The sequence below is a fragment of the Malania oleifera genome, chromosome 4, assembly GCF_029873635.1.
Source record: "Malania oleifera isolate guangnan ecotype guangnan chromosome 4, ASM2987363v1, whole genome shotgun sequence".
Lineage (NCBI taxonomy): Eukaryota > Viridiplantae > Streptophyta > Magnoliopsida > Santalales > Ximeniaceae > Malania > Malania oleifera.
Genome location: NC_080420.1, coordinates 79657848 through 79674937, shown reverse-complemented (window position 1 = coordinate 79674937; position 17090 = coordinate 79657848). Strand labels below are relative to the sequence as shown.

At 38.0% G+C, this 17090-nt stretch overlaps 1 protein-coding gene across 2 annotated transcripts in view; it reads right to left on the bottom strand.

Annotated features, from left to right (window-relative positions):
• Nucleotides 1-17090, bottom strand: part of LOC131152726 (photosystem II stability/assembly factor HCF136, chloroplastic) — a 77992-nt gene that overhangs the window by 40537 nt on the left and 20365 nt on the right. For both annotated transcript variants that reach the window (XM_058104560.1, XM_058104559.1), the window contains exons 3-4: nucleotides 16388-16518; nucleotides 15517-15649 (exon numbers count right to left, since the gene is read on the bottom strand). In XM_058104560.1, the coding sequence (XP_057960543.1) occupies nucleotides 15517-15649; nucleotides 16388-16518 (264 nt within the window). The remainder of the gene's footprint in view (nucleotides 1-15516; nucleotides 15650-16387; nucleotides 16519-17090) is intronic.

Sequence of the window (17090 nt, the reverse complement as noted above, 5' to 3'; positions counted from 1 at the left end):
TTAGATGTGAAGAATGCCTTCCTATATGTTGATCTTCAGGAAGAGGTCTATATAGAGCAACAATGCGCAAAGGTAGTCATCACTGGCGTATCAACTGAAGAAATCCTATTATGTAATCTCCCAAAGTATCATTTCACAGGTACTTGAGTTTTTCCTTGAGCAATATGCGGTAAATCACTTTGTGTTCTATCACCATATTGCTGCAACTAGAATTTTGTTGGCTATGTATATAGATGATATTTAGATTTCTTGATCTGGTATTTAGAGCCTAAAGCATTCTCCACGCACAAAATGTCATACCAATGATTTGGGATCATTAAAATACTACTTCGGTATAGAAGTATCCAGATTCATGTAGAGACCATTTTGTCACATAGAAATTATGTTCTAGATTTTTTAATGAGACTAGGTTGTTGAGATCCAAACCTGTTGATGTATCCATGGATCATAACGAAAAATTACTGACAGGTGATTTGTTGGATGATATGGGATGATACCAGATAAATATTTTGTAACAACTGTGACTACATTTTTCAATTTACACAACACAATGACCTATTGCTATGACTAGTTATTTAGTATTATTACCTATGTTAGTAACCATGAGTTAGTGAGGGTATTATGGTCATTGTGAGTACTTGTATCATAAAATGTGAGGGAGACCTCTTGCTGTGACTAGGTTTTTCAATTTACACAACAATGTTCACAGGAATATCCAAAAGAATTCCATTTTTTTTCTTTTGTTTTTTTTATTGTTTGAAGGGGAGCCTAGGAGCAATGGTAGAGTTATTGTCGTGTGACCTGGAGGTCACAGGTCAACGCATGGAAACAGCCTCTTGAAAAAATGCAAGGTAAGGCTGTGTACTATAGACCCATCGTGGTCTACCCTCTTCATCGTAACCCACATATGCAGGACGTTTGTGCGACGGGCTGCCCCTGTTTTTTCTGTTGTTTGCATTTTTTAGGTAACAGAAAAGATATGCAGACAGAAAAGATAATCAGGGGATAAGGGATGTGGAGATTAGAGTAGGATCTGTATCAAGGCCTAACAATAGTTCCAGTTTTTAACTTTTTAACATTAGATGCTTTTTTTCTTTCTACTTATTGAATAGATGCAGGTATGCAGCCCACCACTTGGTGATTTCAATTTTCAAGCACCAAAGCAAATTGGCAAAGAAAAGAACAGCAGGCTGCCAAAACAATTGTTAGAACAAGAAGAGACTTGGATCATAACCAATCAAAAACCCAAAGGACTATTATTGATTAAAGCTTGGATAGAGGTAACATGTGATAAACAATAAACCTACCATTTAGCTCATGTCAAGTCTTAATTAAATTGCATATCTTGCATAGCTGTTGCAGTTTGTATTATGTTGAATAAATTCATGCTGAGTATATATATGATGTCAGATTTGGGAAATAGTAGCTTGGAATTTTTATTTGGTGTTCATAAGGGAAATAGTTATTTTAAATAATGTCCGATTTGGAACTAATTGAACAGCATATAATGAATTTTAAAGACATACTATTAGCTGAAACCTGGCCGACTAACAATAAACCAAGACTGGGGGTGCACGCAGCTATTGATTGTTGTTGTGTGAAAAATCTGGAAATATGAAAGCTGTGCTGTGATGCCATGCATGGGTTGTGTTTGAAACACTGCAAAGTTTAAAAATGAGGGTTGTGGCTTCCTTGGGTGAAAGGACCTTGTTTCTAGTAGCCAGTCTTTGAGTGTTACTAATGTGTGTCATTGCTATATTAGTAAGTGTGAGTTAATAATGGTAATGTGGTCATTGTTATGTACTCAACATATATTATAAATAGAGGGAGAGACCTATCATTGTGATTGTCTTCCAATTTACCCAATTCCTCAACATGGTATCTGTTAAGATTTGATTAAAATGAATGACCAAACTTGAACATAGGTCTGTCCCTCTATTTATAATACAAATTAAATACATTCTAAAGACAATGATACTCTTACTAACTCTCATTAATTAACATACTAACGCACTCAATAATAATAATACAAAAATACATAAATAACCTCTAACAATCCCCCTTAAGCTGGAGCATAAATGTCATATGCTCCTAGCTTGTTATAAATGAATTTAACATGAGCACCCCACATCACTTTGGTAAACAAATCAGCAAGCTACATGTCCGACTACACATAAGCGGTTGTAATGAGCTTCTACACAAGTTTCTCCTAAACAAAGTGGCAATCAACTTCAATGTGCTTTGTCCACTCATGAAAGACCAGGTTGGATGCAATATGAAGAGCAGCTTGATTGTCACACATCAACTTCATAGGCTGAGAATGCGAAAAACCCCTTTCTTCCAACATGTTCTTCAACCAGACAAGTTCACAAGCAGTGTGAGCCATAGATCTATATTATGATTCAGCACTTGACCTTGCCACCACAATTTGTTTCTTACTCTTCCAAGAAACCAAATTACCACCAATCAAGATACAAAACCCAGTGGCGAATCTCCAATCAGAAGGCGATCTAGCCCAATTTGCATCCATATATCCATGGATATAAGTGTGACCCTGATCACGATATAAAAGACCTCTCCCAGGTGCACCTTTGAGATATCTCAAGATGCAAATTACTATGTCCCAATGACTTGTCCTCAGAGAATCTAGAAATTGACTCACAACACTTGTTGCAAAAGATATATCCGGCCGAGTGATTGTGAAATAATTCAACTTTCCAACGAGCCTCCAGTACTATCCAAGATTAGGTAGCAAATTACTCATATTTGACATTAACTTCTTATTGGGATCCATGGGTGTATCAACCGGTTTAGATCCCAATAAGCCATTTCATCTAGCTGATCAAGAACATACTTCCTCCATGATGAAACAATTCCAATATGAGATCTAGATGCTTCTATACCGAAAAAGTATTTCAATGGTCCCAAATCTTTCTGAATACCTTTATCATCATCACCTTTAATAACAATATCATCCACATAAACAATAAGGATCCTACCCAATGAAGTATGACGATAAAACATGGAATGATCCACGGCAGATTGTTGAAGACCAAACTCAAGTACGATAGCAGTGAAACGACCAAACCATGCTTTGGGAGACTATTTTAAACCATATGAAGCCTTCTTGAGCAAACACACTAAGTCTGATTCCCCTTGAGCAACAAACCCAGTTGGTTGCTCCATATAAACCTCCTCCTCAAGGTCACCATGTAAGAAGGCATTTTTCACATCTAACTGATACAGAGGGCAGTGATAATTAGTAGCCAAGGAGATGAACAAACGTACTGATGAAAGTTTGGCAACCAGAGAAAAAGTATCAGAATAATACAGACCATACACCTGAGTGTATCCCTTAGCAACAAGACCGGCCTTTAGACGAGCTACAGAACCAACAAGGTTAACTTTCACAGTGTAAACCCAATGACAACCACCACAGACTTGTCAAGAGGAAGAGGTACCAAGTCCCAAGTACCATTGTCATGTAAAGCATTCATCTCTTCAACCATAGCATCCCTCCACCCAAAGTGGACTAAGGCTTACGAAACAGATTTAGGAAGGGTAGTAGATGATAGAGCAGTAACAAAACAAGAATAGGAGGGCGATAAGGAGTCATAAGAAACATAGTTGGAAATGGGATGTTGAGTACATGAGCATTTACCTTTATAAACAACAATAGGAGGATCAACATCATGGGAAGTACGATAATCAGACAAGGAAACCAAAGGCGTGGTAGTAGAAGCTAGAGGGGACTCTCTTCCTTGAAGCTGCCATTGTCAATATACTTGCAAATTAGGATGATCTAGACGATAAGGACTTGAACTAAATGAAGACTTAAATGGTTGGTTGGGCAAGGACAGCAACGTAGAATCTAGAGGATTAGGCAAAGGAAGAGACTCATTAAGCTCAAAAGTGCTCAGTGACTGGGTGTAGTAAGGTGTAGACTCAAAGAAGGTAACATCTAACAACGATATCCCTTTTGCGTATATGAGTAGCCCAAAAAGGCATATTTTATAGCACGAGGATCCAACTTATCCATCCTAGGAGTTAGTTGATAAACAAAGGACACACATCCAAATATACAAGGAGAAAACGAAAACATGCTAAAGATTCTGATTTTGCTAATGTGTATGAGGCATGTGATAAAGTTGCTTTTCATAAATTCTATAGGAATAATGGATATTTGTTTAGGGAGAATAGACTTTGTGTGCCTAACTGCTCCCTAAGAGAATTGCTTGTGCAAGAGTCACATAGTGGGGGTTTGATGGGACATTTTGGGGTACAAAAGACTTTAGATATTTTGCATGAACACTTCTTTTGGCCACATATGCGTAGAGATGTAAAGAGAGTGTGTTCTAGATGCATTTCATGTAAACAAGCTAAGTCTAAGGTCTTACCTCATGGCCTTTATACTCCTTTGCCTGTACCTAGTGAACCTTGGGTAGACATTTCAATGGATTTCATATTAGGTTTGCCTAGGTCCAAAGGGGGTAGGGACTCTATATTTGTGGTGGTTGATAGATTTTCTAAAATGGCACATTTTATTCCTTGCCATAAAACTGATGATGCCACAAATATAGCCAATTTATTTTTTAGGGACATTGTGCGATTGCATGGCATTCCTAGGACAATTGTGAGTGATAGGGATGTTAAATTCCTTAGCTACTTTTGGAAGGTTTTATGGGGAAAATTAGGAACTAAGCTATTGTTTTCTACTACTTGTCATCCCCAAACCGACGGTCAAACCGAAGTAGTTAATCGGACTTTAGCAACCTTATTCCGTGCGGTCATTCAAGAGAATTTAAAATCATGGGAAGAATGCATACCACTTGTTGAGTTTGCTTATAATAGAACTGTGCATGCTTCTACTAATTTTTCTCCATTTGAAATTGTTTATGGTTTTAATCCTTTGACTCCATTGGATTTGATGCCGCTACCTGTGAATGAGATAGCTAGCTTAGACAGACGACACAAGGCTGACTTGGTGAAGAGGATCCATGAACAAGCACGGCAGCACATTGAAAAGAAGAACCGACAATATTCATCTCAAGCTAATAAGGGCCGCAAGTTCGTTACTTTTGATCCGGGAGATTGGGTATGGGTGCATATGAGAAAAGAGAGGTTTCCTACTAAAAGGAAAACAAAGCTACACCCGAGGGGTGATGGACCTTTTCAAGTGGTAGAAAAGATCAACGATAATGCATACAAGTTGGATCTACCCGGTGAGTATAAGGTCAATGCAACTTTCAATGTTTTTGATTTATCCTTTTTTGATGTAGGTGATGATTCGAGGACGAATCTTTTTGAAGAGAGGGGGAATGATATGAACCCACAAGCTCCGATTGCACACGATGATCTGCATGTGCCAAGCGGACCCATCACAAGAGCTAGAGCCAAGAAGATCAAGGAGGCAATGCAAGGACTAATCGAGAAGTTGTTTGAGCAAGAGTCAATGAGGGCCATGGACACTAAAGAAAAAGACTTTCTTGAAGAGCCTAAGATGCTAAATTGTCTAAAGGCGTGTGAAGCTAGAACGTTAAGTCAATAAGGGCTGTTTGGGGAATTTTTATGGATTAAGCATGACATGTGACTCGCACATGTTTCATTAAATGACATGACACATGGCATGTGACTTGCACATGTTTCATTAAATGACACATGTCATGTGACTTGCACATGTTTCATTAAATGACATGGCATGCTTAAGGTTATGTGGGATTATTTTATTGGCCAGATTGATGTCATAGCTATTTTTATTGGCCAAACTGATGTCATGGGTTTCTTTTATTTTCTATAAGTAGTCAGCTCTCTATTGTATTAAAGGATGATTATTTTTGCTGAATAGAATTACAAGTGAGGTTTATTTCTCTTCAAGTTCTTCATTGAACTTTCACCGAACTTATCAAAGGTGCTACCTTTGTGGCGTTCATCCATTAATTTGATATTCTTGGTTTGTGCTTCACGTCAAGCAATAGGTCAAGGATCCTATACCATGTCGAATCTTATTTTGGGTTTGGGGTTTTGATAAATCTGATTTGGGGTCTCCGGACGTTTATTCTTGGGGTTCCGTATCACTTGAACTGAAATTAATGGAATGTCACGAGTGCATTGTCAAAAAAAGTTGAATTTTTTAGCAAAAAACTGGCCTAACAGCTTGATGATATAGTCTAGAGAAGGAACCAGAGCATGGCAGAGGAAGAAAAAAAAGTGGACGGAACTACACTCATGCACCAGCACATGGGGAACCCTGCAAGCATTTGGCCAGCACGTGGGGGGTCCTCCGGCAATGGGGTTTTGTGGGGTGAGTCATCAAGGGGGGGGTTCTGTTTATGGGTGTACAGTTGGCTTTGTGAAATAATATGGGATGGAGGTGGATCTAAGAAGGACAGCAGCGGGAGGGTGTTTTCAGGCAATGGTTGAGGGGAATAGAGTTTAGGTTGGATCATGCTCTAATACCATGTTAAGATTTGATTAAAATGAATGACTTAACTTGAAGATAGGTGTCTCCCTCTATTTATAATACAAATTAAAAACATTCTAATGACAATAATACCCTTTCCAACCCTCATTAATTAACATACTAACACACTCAATAATAATAATACTAAAATACATCAATAACCTCTAACAGTATCAAAGCACGGTTTGGAGACTTAAACCCTAACTGCCACAGCCACTGTCAAACCAAATCCTGAAACCCTAATCCCGCTGCACATCTACCATCATAGGAGAATTGCCAGCCCCAGCATAGGCCTGAAAACCAGCCAGCAACTTCCGGAAGCCACAGCAGTCACCGGAAATTCCCTGGACAAGACTGCCAGTTCAGGAACACAAAACCCTTTAGATATTGCAAAAACAACACCATAGTCTCTCAAAGACATTGCCAATTTGCCCACTACTGAAATCCCATCACCAGAGCTGCTCCTATGTGCCCTCATGCATCAGTCAAAGGCAGGCAAGGCCAATCCCATGTGCCAGCACGTGAAGGTTCTTACAGGCATGTTTCTGACCTGAGTTTCTATTGCACTGTTTGAATATCTCTATAAGCATATTACTGAGTCTTTGATGATGCTGTTTTGTCCGAAGATCTCACCTTTCAAGTTGCTCATATACGGCACTCCGGGAATGATTGTTTGGTAGTGCCGAAGCTGTTTGTCAATGTTTATTGAATTCATTGGGACCTGAAACAGTGGTATTTTCTGTGTTTGTAATTTGTTCAATTGTTTGTCATGTTCGCGGTGTGTTTGTGGTTTGCTCCAATTGTAAAAGGTTGTGCGTGTTAGGATGGAGTCCATGAATCCCAAAAGTATGCTGTTTGCTGTGTATCTCTGATTTGCTGCTGTGCAACAAGGTTGTGTGTGTGTGTGTGTGTGTGTTGAGATGGTATCCCCAAATCCCAAAAGTACATTTCCCTCATCAGTCACTTGCTCCACCATTGGTGAACAATGCACTATAACTGTCTAAAAAGGGGAGTATTCAAGGTTCATACGGTATTAGGCATCCAAACAAGCATCTCATCACATTGCACCTTGTTAGATTACCACTTTACCTAAAAGCTTAAGCTATTGGGTTGTAAGCCTACAATGTATATCAACCTTTAACACTCCCCCACACATGCAGCCCGACAGCATGTGGAGAGAGAATCACACTATAGATAACACCCATTACAGGAAATACAATAATTTTTTTAAAACGTCACATAATAAACGTGGGCAATGAGACTAGAACCCAGGGCCTCCTGGTAACCAGCTGTAATACCATGTTAGATTACCACTTTACCTAAAATCTTAAGTTGTTAGGTTGTGGGCCAACGATGTATATCAATATTTAACACGCCTTTTGCTCAAAAAGGTAATCCCACAGCCTGAATGTCATCTGTTATAAATCCCACTAGTCCATGGGTTATGTATTATTCTGTTGTCATTGACATACGACAGGTATAACTAACTTCTTTTCTACTCTCTAGTATTCTAAAAATCTATCTCGACTTACCCTTGCTGATGGGCCCATTAGCACAGTTAAGGGGATAGGAACAAGAAATTCTATTCCCTCCATCTCTTATTCTTTCTTTCTTCTTTTTATTTTTTTTTTTATAACAAAAGAATATTTGATTAATAGATAAAGAATTTACAAGAGGGAGAATGAGATATCTCCCAAGAAAAAATAGGACAATCAAGAAAAAGACAAATAAAAATAACAATAACCAAGAGAGAAGAGATTATCAAGTTAGCATGATCCTCTAATCTCTTTGAAACTCCTAGAAGCTTGCCTCTGAAAAAATCCCTAACCAACACACGGTAGTGAGGCCAAGTACTTAATTTTTCCCAAACCAACATCTGACTTGATTTTTTACCAAAAAATATCCGAGTATTACATTCCATTCATATGCCCCATAATTAGACCTGGCAAAGCTGATCGGGTCGGTTTATCCGTGACGGATAAGGCGGATTATCGGGTGAAAAAATCATAATCCATATTCGACTCGTTTAAGTGGCGGATTAGGCGGTTTCGAGTCGGATAATTCATGGCGGATGAGCAGATAATCCGCCATTCTCAAATATAATTTTATTAATAATTTATTTTTTATCATAATAATTTAAATTGGGACTTTAGATGGGTGTAGGATCTACAAATATAGATTAGAATGTGGAAATAAATTGAAAAGAGAACCCAGTGAGACAAAATTGTGGTGCTCGAAGCTCAATAGCCCAAAATAATAATTTACACCATACATATTGTAGTGCTCAAACCCGCCGTCGCAGCAGCAAGCGGAACATGCAGAAGAGCAAACAGAAAAAAAAAAAAATCACGCACACACACGAAAATGTAGCTTGGCATCTTATCAGAAATATCGTGATAAATTCAACTAAAAATATACCTAAATAACCGATAAAAACAATAAAACAAACAACCAAACGAATAATGACTCAATACTGCAGATCCATATCAAGATCAATAAGCTAGGAACTAAAAGTTGTTGCAGCTAGATCTAGTAATACTACGCAGGAAGGATATGGAACATCCAGAGGCAATCATCAAATTTAAATTTCAAACAATGAAAAAAATGAAAAATTGTACATATGCAATATTAAGAAAATTAAGAACACTTAGCAAAACCTCCGAGTCTCTGACCTTTCGCGACTCGCGAGTCTCTTCGATCCTTCGAACCAGCAGGAGCTTCGATCCTTTGAACCAGCAAGACCTTTATTCAGAATCAGAACCGGCGGCTGGCGGGTGTTCCATTGTTCTTCATCTCCTCTATCCGAGGGGGATTCAGAACTCAGAAGGTAGTCTGGAAGTCCCTCCGAGCTCCACTCTTTACGCCTTCCACCACTGTTCCACTCTCACTCTCTTGTCTCTCGTGCGGCCGCTGATTGGTTCCCCACTTCTCCAGTTCTCCTTCTCTGAGTCTCTGTGACTAGGGCTCAAATGGCCAAATGGGGCTAACCTGGGGGCTGGGAGCCTAGGGGCTGGGACTCTAGGAGTGGCTATGGGAGGGGCCGAGACTCAAGAAGGGCACGCGTGTGGGCCATGTGGGCACTTGGGCCTTTGAGCTTTGGGCAATGCCGCAGTGGGCTGGAGCCGCTGGACCAGCTGGCTTAGGGGGCAGTGGGCTTTTATGGGTTTAGGTTAATATTTAATCATGTAAGCGGGTTGGCAGATATCCGTCGGATAAACCCGACCCGACCCGCTAAGGGGGCGGATATGAAAATGAAAACTCATATTCGACTCATTTAACAAACGGATGATTACGAGTCGGTTAAAACGGGTTAGATACGGTTCGGATTAACGGATTTTTATCCATTTTGCCAGGTCTACCTATAATACCGCGAAAAAACCACACTTCCATAAAACTGCTCTATCCTTCCTTCTATCAAAGCCTACAAAGGATATATCTAAAAAGTCTTCCACCAAAGGACGTACCCAGCTCTCTCCCATAACGCTAAAATGCATATTCCATACCCAGCTCTCTCTTTTATTTTGTACATTCCTAAATCCCCCTTCAATCTCATGTCAATTAGTAAGAACATGAACCTACTAAACCTTCTGTCCAGATTTTGTTGTTATCAAGATCTAAAGACGAGGAAGATGATTGGCACAGCATGCGAGGCTAGTGGACTTAACTACTCTCAGTCACTCTCTCCTTGTAATTCCTACAACGCTACTGCACACCCCTTTAAATCCATAGTCATCTTGATCATCCCTCATTGGAAAAGTTAAAACAGTGAGTTCCTACTTTGATTTATGTGCCTAATCTTGAGTGTAAGTATTGTTCCCTTTGCTTCCCAAGTCAACAAACAAGCGGTCAGCCCTTTATGTTAGTCCATTCCAATGTTTGGGGTCTTAATCATGTAACACCAAAGTTGGGCTTTCCATACTTTTTTCACATTTGTCAAGATGACTTGATTGTATTTCATGAAAGATAGCTCTGAGTGTTCAATATATTTTGCGCCTTCTGTTCTCAAAGAGGGACTCAGTTTGATGCACTTCATAGTGATAATACTATGGAGTACTTCAATACCCTATTCACTATCTATATGACTAACTTTGGTATGATCCATGAGTTATCTTGTGCCCACACTCCACAACAAAAATGGTATGCAGAGCAGGCAACAGACATATTCTCAAAGACACTCATACCTTATTTGTAACAAATGAACCCCAAAGTTTTTTTTTGAAGTGATGTGGTGCTCATGCTTGCTTGCTCTCTCATCAATAAAATGCCATCCTCTAGGTGGGAAAATCCCATATTCAGTTATCTTCCCAAAGGCTTCTTTGTTCTCAATTCCTCCTCATATATCTAGTTGTGTGTCCTTTGCCCATTAATTAAGCCCAGGAATGGATAAGTTGGATCCTCATGCTATCAAATGTATTTTTCTGAGCTACTATTGGACTCAAAACGGATATAGTTGTTTTTGCAGAACTTTACATCAATTCTTGTCTCTATTGATATCACCTTCTTTGAGTCCACACTATATTATTCTTATTCCTTGAGTTCTATTGACCTTGATGAGTCCCTTCCTCAGCCTTCCAGATCCTAAACTATTATCTCTACCCATTCCTCCTGCATCTTTATCCAATTTGAGTCCTTCATCCCAACTTGCAAGTGTACACACAACGACTCATGGAAGGATAGCCTCCTCTAGCTTCTCATTTTACACTTTATTTCTCTTACTTAAGGATCCCATTTCCCAAGATGTTGATCTTCCTATTGCTCTTTGCAAAGGTAAATGCACTTGTACCCAGCATCCAATCTCTAATTTTTTTCTGTATAATTTCTTGTCAGCCTCGTATTACTATTTTGTTAGTACTTTATCTTATGTTGCTCTTCCAAGATCTGTTTCTCAAGCCCTATCTGATTCTAGGTGTAGGAGTAGGGCAGCAATGGTTAAAGAGATGCATGTTTTGTAGGATAACAACACTTGAGAGCTAGTACCACCTAATAAGTCTGTGGTTTTGGTTGCCACTAGATGTATACCAAAATCAATCTTGATGGTTTCATGGTTCGTTTTGTCTTGTCGCTAAGGGATACAATCAAGTGTACAGTTTGGACTATTCTAACACATTCTCCCTGATTGCCAAACTTGCTTACCTTGTTTGTTCATCTCCTCAACCAAACATGTCATTGGCCTCTGCTTTAGTTTGATGTGAAGAATGTCTTCCTGCATTGTGATCTTTCAAAGGAGGTTTGTATGAAGCAACCACCTGCATTGGTTGCATAGGGGTAGTCATGATTAGTCTGCCTACTCAAGAAACCTTTGTATGGTCTAAAGCAATCTCCCAAAGCATAGTTTGGTCAATTAGTGCGTACTTGAGTTTGGTCTTGGGCAAAAGATACTTGCCTCCCCTAAGGTTTGACAAAAAAACAGAGACCTCCCCTAAGGTTTCAAAAATGACACAAACCACCCCTGAGGTTTCAAAAATGTCACAAATCTCCCCTAAGGTTTGCCAAAAAGACATAGACTTCCCCTCAAAAACTTGCCTTTTTGCAAAATAAGAGGGGAGATTTGTGTCTTTTTGACAAACCTCAAGAAAGGTCCCTGAGATTTTTGAAACCTCAGAAAAGGTCCTTGGAATTTTTGAAACCTCAAAGGAGGTCATTGTCTTTTTGCCAAACCTCAGGGGAGGTGAGTGTCTTTTGCCCTTTGGTTTTTAGCCGTGAGCAATAAATCACTTGGAATTTTATCGTCATATTGCTTATGCTAAGATTCTACTAATTGTGCATAAGGATGATATTGTGATTACAGGTGATGATTATTGAGGTATCCAACACTTGAATCATTTTCTACAAACTATAATTCAAACCGAAGAAATAGGACCATTGAAATACTTCTTGAAAAGTATCTAGAACTCATATAGGGGCCACCGTCTTGTTACAGATGAAGTATGTTTTAGACATTTTAGGTGAGACCAGGTTGTCTGGATCCAAATATGTCGATACACGCATGGATCCTAATAGAAAATTAGTGATAAACATGGTCATAAACATGGGTGGTGATTAATTGTCTAAACTCTGAAGATGCTAGAGACATTTTAGAAAGTTGAACTATCTAACAACCACTAGACCCTATACATATTTCGCAACAAGTGTTATGTTAGTTTCTTTCTTGATTCTCCAAGAACAAGTCATTGGGATGCAATCATTCGCATCTTGAGATACCTCAAAGGTGCACCTAGTAAAGGTCTCTTGTGTCAAGATTGGGGTCACACTTACACACAAGTGCAGATTGAGTTGAGTCAAGATCCACGAATATTGGGTTTTTGCTAGGGGTAACTTGGTATCCTGGAAATGTAAGAACAAACCATGGTGGCCTACTCAAGTTCTGATTCTAAGTATTAAGCCATGGCCCACACTACATGTTAGCTTATTTGGCTAAAGAACATGTTAAAAAAAACTTGGTTTTCCACATTCTTAGCCTATGGAGTTGATATGTGATAATTAACTAAGAAACAGCATATTCAAATAGTAAAAGTTGCCGAAATAATAATGCTACGGTGGATGTGTGGTATAACATTAAAAGATAAATTCATGAATGAACATCATGGTAAGTTAGGGTAGCTCCTACAGAAGATAAGATAAGGGAGGGGCAGCTCAGATGGTTTAGGCATCAACAACATAGGCAAATAGTGCACCAATTAGAAGGAGTGAGCTAGTTACTATGAGAGGTAGTAGGAGGGATAAGTGTAGACCTAAAACAACTTGGAATGAGATAGTGAATAAGGATTTTTTAATGACCCTAAATTTGTCTCAGGAAATTCCCCCCTATCATGTAAATTGGCAAAAAAGGATTCATGTAGTCGATCCCACCAAGTGGGACTTAAGCCTTGGTTTGTTGTCGTCGTTATTGTCATTTTTCTGTGTGTTATTGCTATTATGTTAGTAAGTGTGAGTTAACGTGTGAGTTGGTAAGGGTAATATGGTCATTGTTAAGAACGTATATTATAAATAGAGGGAGAGTCCTATCATTGAGATTAGGCCTTCCTATTTACCCAATTTTTCAACAACCCTAAACCTCCAGAGAGTATTTCCACTTTGGAATGTTTGGCTAAACTGGAAATTGGCCCTTAAATGTTTTGTGCTATGTTGAAATGATTGTGCTTCTTGAATAGCTCTAGTGATGGTAACTCTAGCTAAGGAGATTCCTTAGAGTGATGATTATGTTTCAAATTATATTCTGTATACATACATATACAATTAATTCTTAAATAAGTGAAATCTTAAATAAGGGCAAGGTTGAATGATGATGTCTCTTGAGCTTGTAGTTGCTTGCCCTATTTCTTTAATGTTCAAGTTCATATGGATTAAAGGAAATCCACACTTGCTGAACTTTCTAAAAGACCTAATATCCTAATAAACATATACCATAGGTTGACCTGAAGATACAATGCAAACATTTTGTGATGTTGTAAACTTGTAACATGTCTAGTCCAAGAAATATGTAATAGGACTTATGTGAGCACATGCAAAAACTGAGAAAAGTAAATTGTACATGGATGTTGTGTACATAAATTGAGAAAATCCCAATTTAAAGAAGCTTGAGGAATGCAGTTTTGGTTCTACACACACACACACAGAGATATAGTGTTCTTCACTTAAAAATTAAAACAAAAAAACAAAATTAAAAAAAAAAAAAACAAACAAACAAACAAAAAAACAAAAAAAACAAGTGGCTTGTGGCAATGGGCCACATCATCATTTGTAATAGCAAGTTGCCAATCTCATTGTCCAAAATTGTTTTCCCATTTTGGTACAATAGAAGTACAGATAGAAGAGAGAGTGGAATCATTTTGGCTCTAATACCAACTAGATGCACCACAAGCATGATCGAAATTTCGGCTTTCCATCACCCTCAATATCGAAATGCCAGTCAATTTCTGTCTTACATAATTTCCATCAAAATTTCAATAAATCATCCAAAATTTATCAAAATGTCGGAATTTTAGTGAAACTTGCTGAAATTTTAACCATAAAATAAAATTTCCTTGGAATAGAAAATGTGAGATCTAGATGGAAAGTGAACTAATTTATCTTATTTGTTTTATTGAAACAAAAACTAGGGCTTATAAAAATCTATGAAAAATTGAACTTACAACGAGCCTAGATTATCTTTATTTGTATAATAAATAATATTTAATTGTTTGTGAATTCCATTTATATTAACCGAATATGTTTAATAAACATATTATTTTTACAACTATTGCACCTCATACACAAGATAGATGCATTTAATTAATAATATATTAGTCTTTAAAAACTTACATTATTATGCCTATTAACCATTTCTAAAGTTTCATAAAAAAAATTCCTTGCTTTACTACTAATTTCCATCATTTTTTCAAATCAAAATCAAAATTGACATCAAAACCAAAATTTCCATGCTTTTGGAGCTTTGAAATTTTAGTCAAAATTAAAATTTAAGACCTTGAGCCACAAAAGAGGCAGCATGCAACTATGGCAGGATCGGGAGTTGCAATAAAGAAAACATGAAGGATGGGGATGGAAACATGAGTTGAGGGAGGAGGTAGAAGGGGACACAACGAAAGGACAATGCTCCTAGGGCAACTCAAGCACTCATATTCAGTTCATAAATTCAACTCCTAAAAACAGTACATTCTAGGGCTTTTAGTAAACCAAATATGCTAGGTAGAGAAAAAAACAATTGCACACTAAGGTAGCCTAAAAATAACTAATCTAAACATTATCCTAGAGATATAGGCCTGAAATTCCTACGAAATTAGAAACATCTCAAAATAAATAAAAATACAAATATTTTCCATAACATCAAATAAGCATCATAATCTCTTAGCTTGAACTTCTGGCCTTTGTTCATGATCTCCATCACAAAGTTCCTTAAATCAATTATTTGGCCCTCAGCGAACTTCTTTTTTTAAAAACACAACACCATTCTGCCCCCTCCCCCCCCATGCCCCCAATCCGGCTCCAAAAAATACCTCTAGGCAAAAATTTATTGTTTTAACCCTGCAGACAGCATGCAAGAAAGAAACAAGTTTTACCTGCCCAGGCTCCCAAGTCAAGTAGAAGTTACCACGGCTTGAAACAGCAACATAGCTTCCATCAGGGGAGCGATTTACGGTGCTGAATGTGCCTGTGTAGTAGCTTGCACCACTTATGCCACTAGAAACTGTTCTGGAAAAGCAAGAAACTGAATCAGTTTCATTCTAACCTATTTGAATAGTAGCACCAGTCATTTAATTTCATGCATTATATGGATTTCTTGTAATATTACCAGAAATAATTCCAGAAAACACACCCGAGTATTCATTGTACCTATTTATTTTCCTAGGAGTAAATCTCTTGCCACTCTAGTGCTAGATGTGCTCACTTTGATTATGCTAACCATTTTCTGTGCTGGATTCAGACTGTTAACATCTAACAAGCCCGAGAACAACCTACTGCAACTGACTGTATCCATTGACTGTTGTTTGCCTTTTTCTATACTAAAACCTAGTTGGGACAGTAGGTCTCCAAGTCTCTAGCTAGTCCAGCAACCTTAAAAAGAAACAATGTGATTATGAGACATCGAAGCAGTGGTGAAATAAAGTAGTGATGTATTTCAAACATGTGAACAATGAAATGAGGGATTAAATTCAAGTGAGTAGCCGAAATGCAAAAACTAGAAAGATCAAATATTGAATGAACATATTATAAAACTAACATGTAGACTTAAATGAACAACTATTGAACCTAACAGCTGATCCATTTGTTTGGTCCCAGAAATAAAACTAGGTGCCCTCATGCTAGAAATAGTACAACATAAAATTAAGATTTGAAAACAAATTCAAGCCCACAAAAAAATTAAGCCATGTGTGAGAGAAATTATTTCCTCAAACAGAAATTCAAGCAGAACTTCCAATCAAAACTCACCTGTTAAGAGTAGCTGAAACAGTCTCTTGAACAGCAGCCCTCCAATTGAAGCCTCTGTTTGCCGTAACATAAATAGCACCTTGATCAGTTACCATCTCTGCACTCTTTTCACCAGTTGCTTTAATATATACCTATGAATGAGACAAAATGATCTAATTTAGCATTTTTAAACCAACAATGACAAAGGAAAAAAATGTTGAGTTCCCAAGGAAAGACAGCAGGAAGAATCAATGCTACCAAAATAGTTAGTGTGCTAGTATGAACATTTATAATACTACAACAACAACAAAGCCTCAAGTAATCAAGTTCCACAAGGTGGGATTGTCCATGCGCATTTTCCACCATTTATGCTCTACAGCAACATCTTTCAAAAGTTGCCATCAAATCCTTTGTTAACAACTTCATTCCTGTTATGCTAGATCTGTCCCTCCTCGTCCTAGAGCCTCTAAAAAAACCTAAATCACTCTTTCTCACTATTACACTATTTGGTCTAGTTTACCAATGCCCAAAGCACCTCAATTGCATTTTCCTTATTCTACTTGCCACAGGTGCCACTCCTAGCTTACTTATGGCGCTTTGGAAGGACGTATATAGCACATTTAAAATAATTCATCAAATTGCTTCCTCAAATCTTCTACATTATGAGGAGCCATCCATTATGGCGCTTTAGCAGGAGGTTTCATCCCTGGTAACAACTTGATTT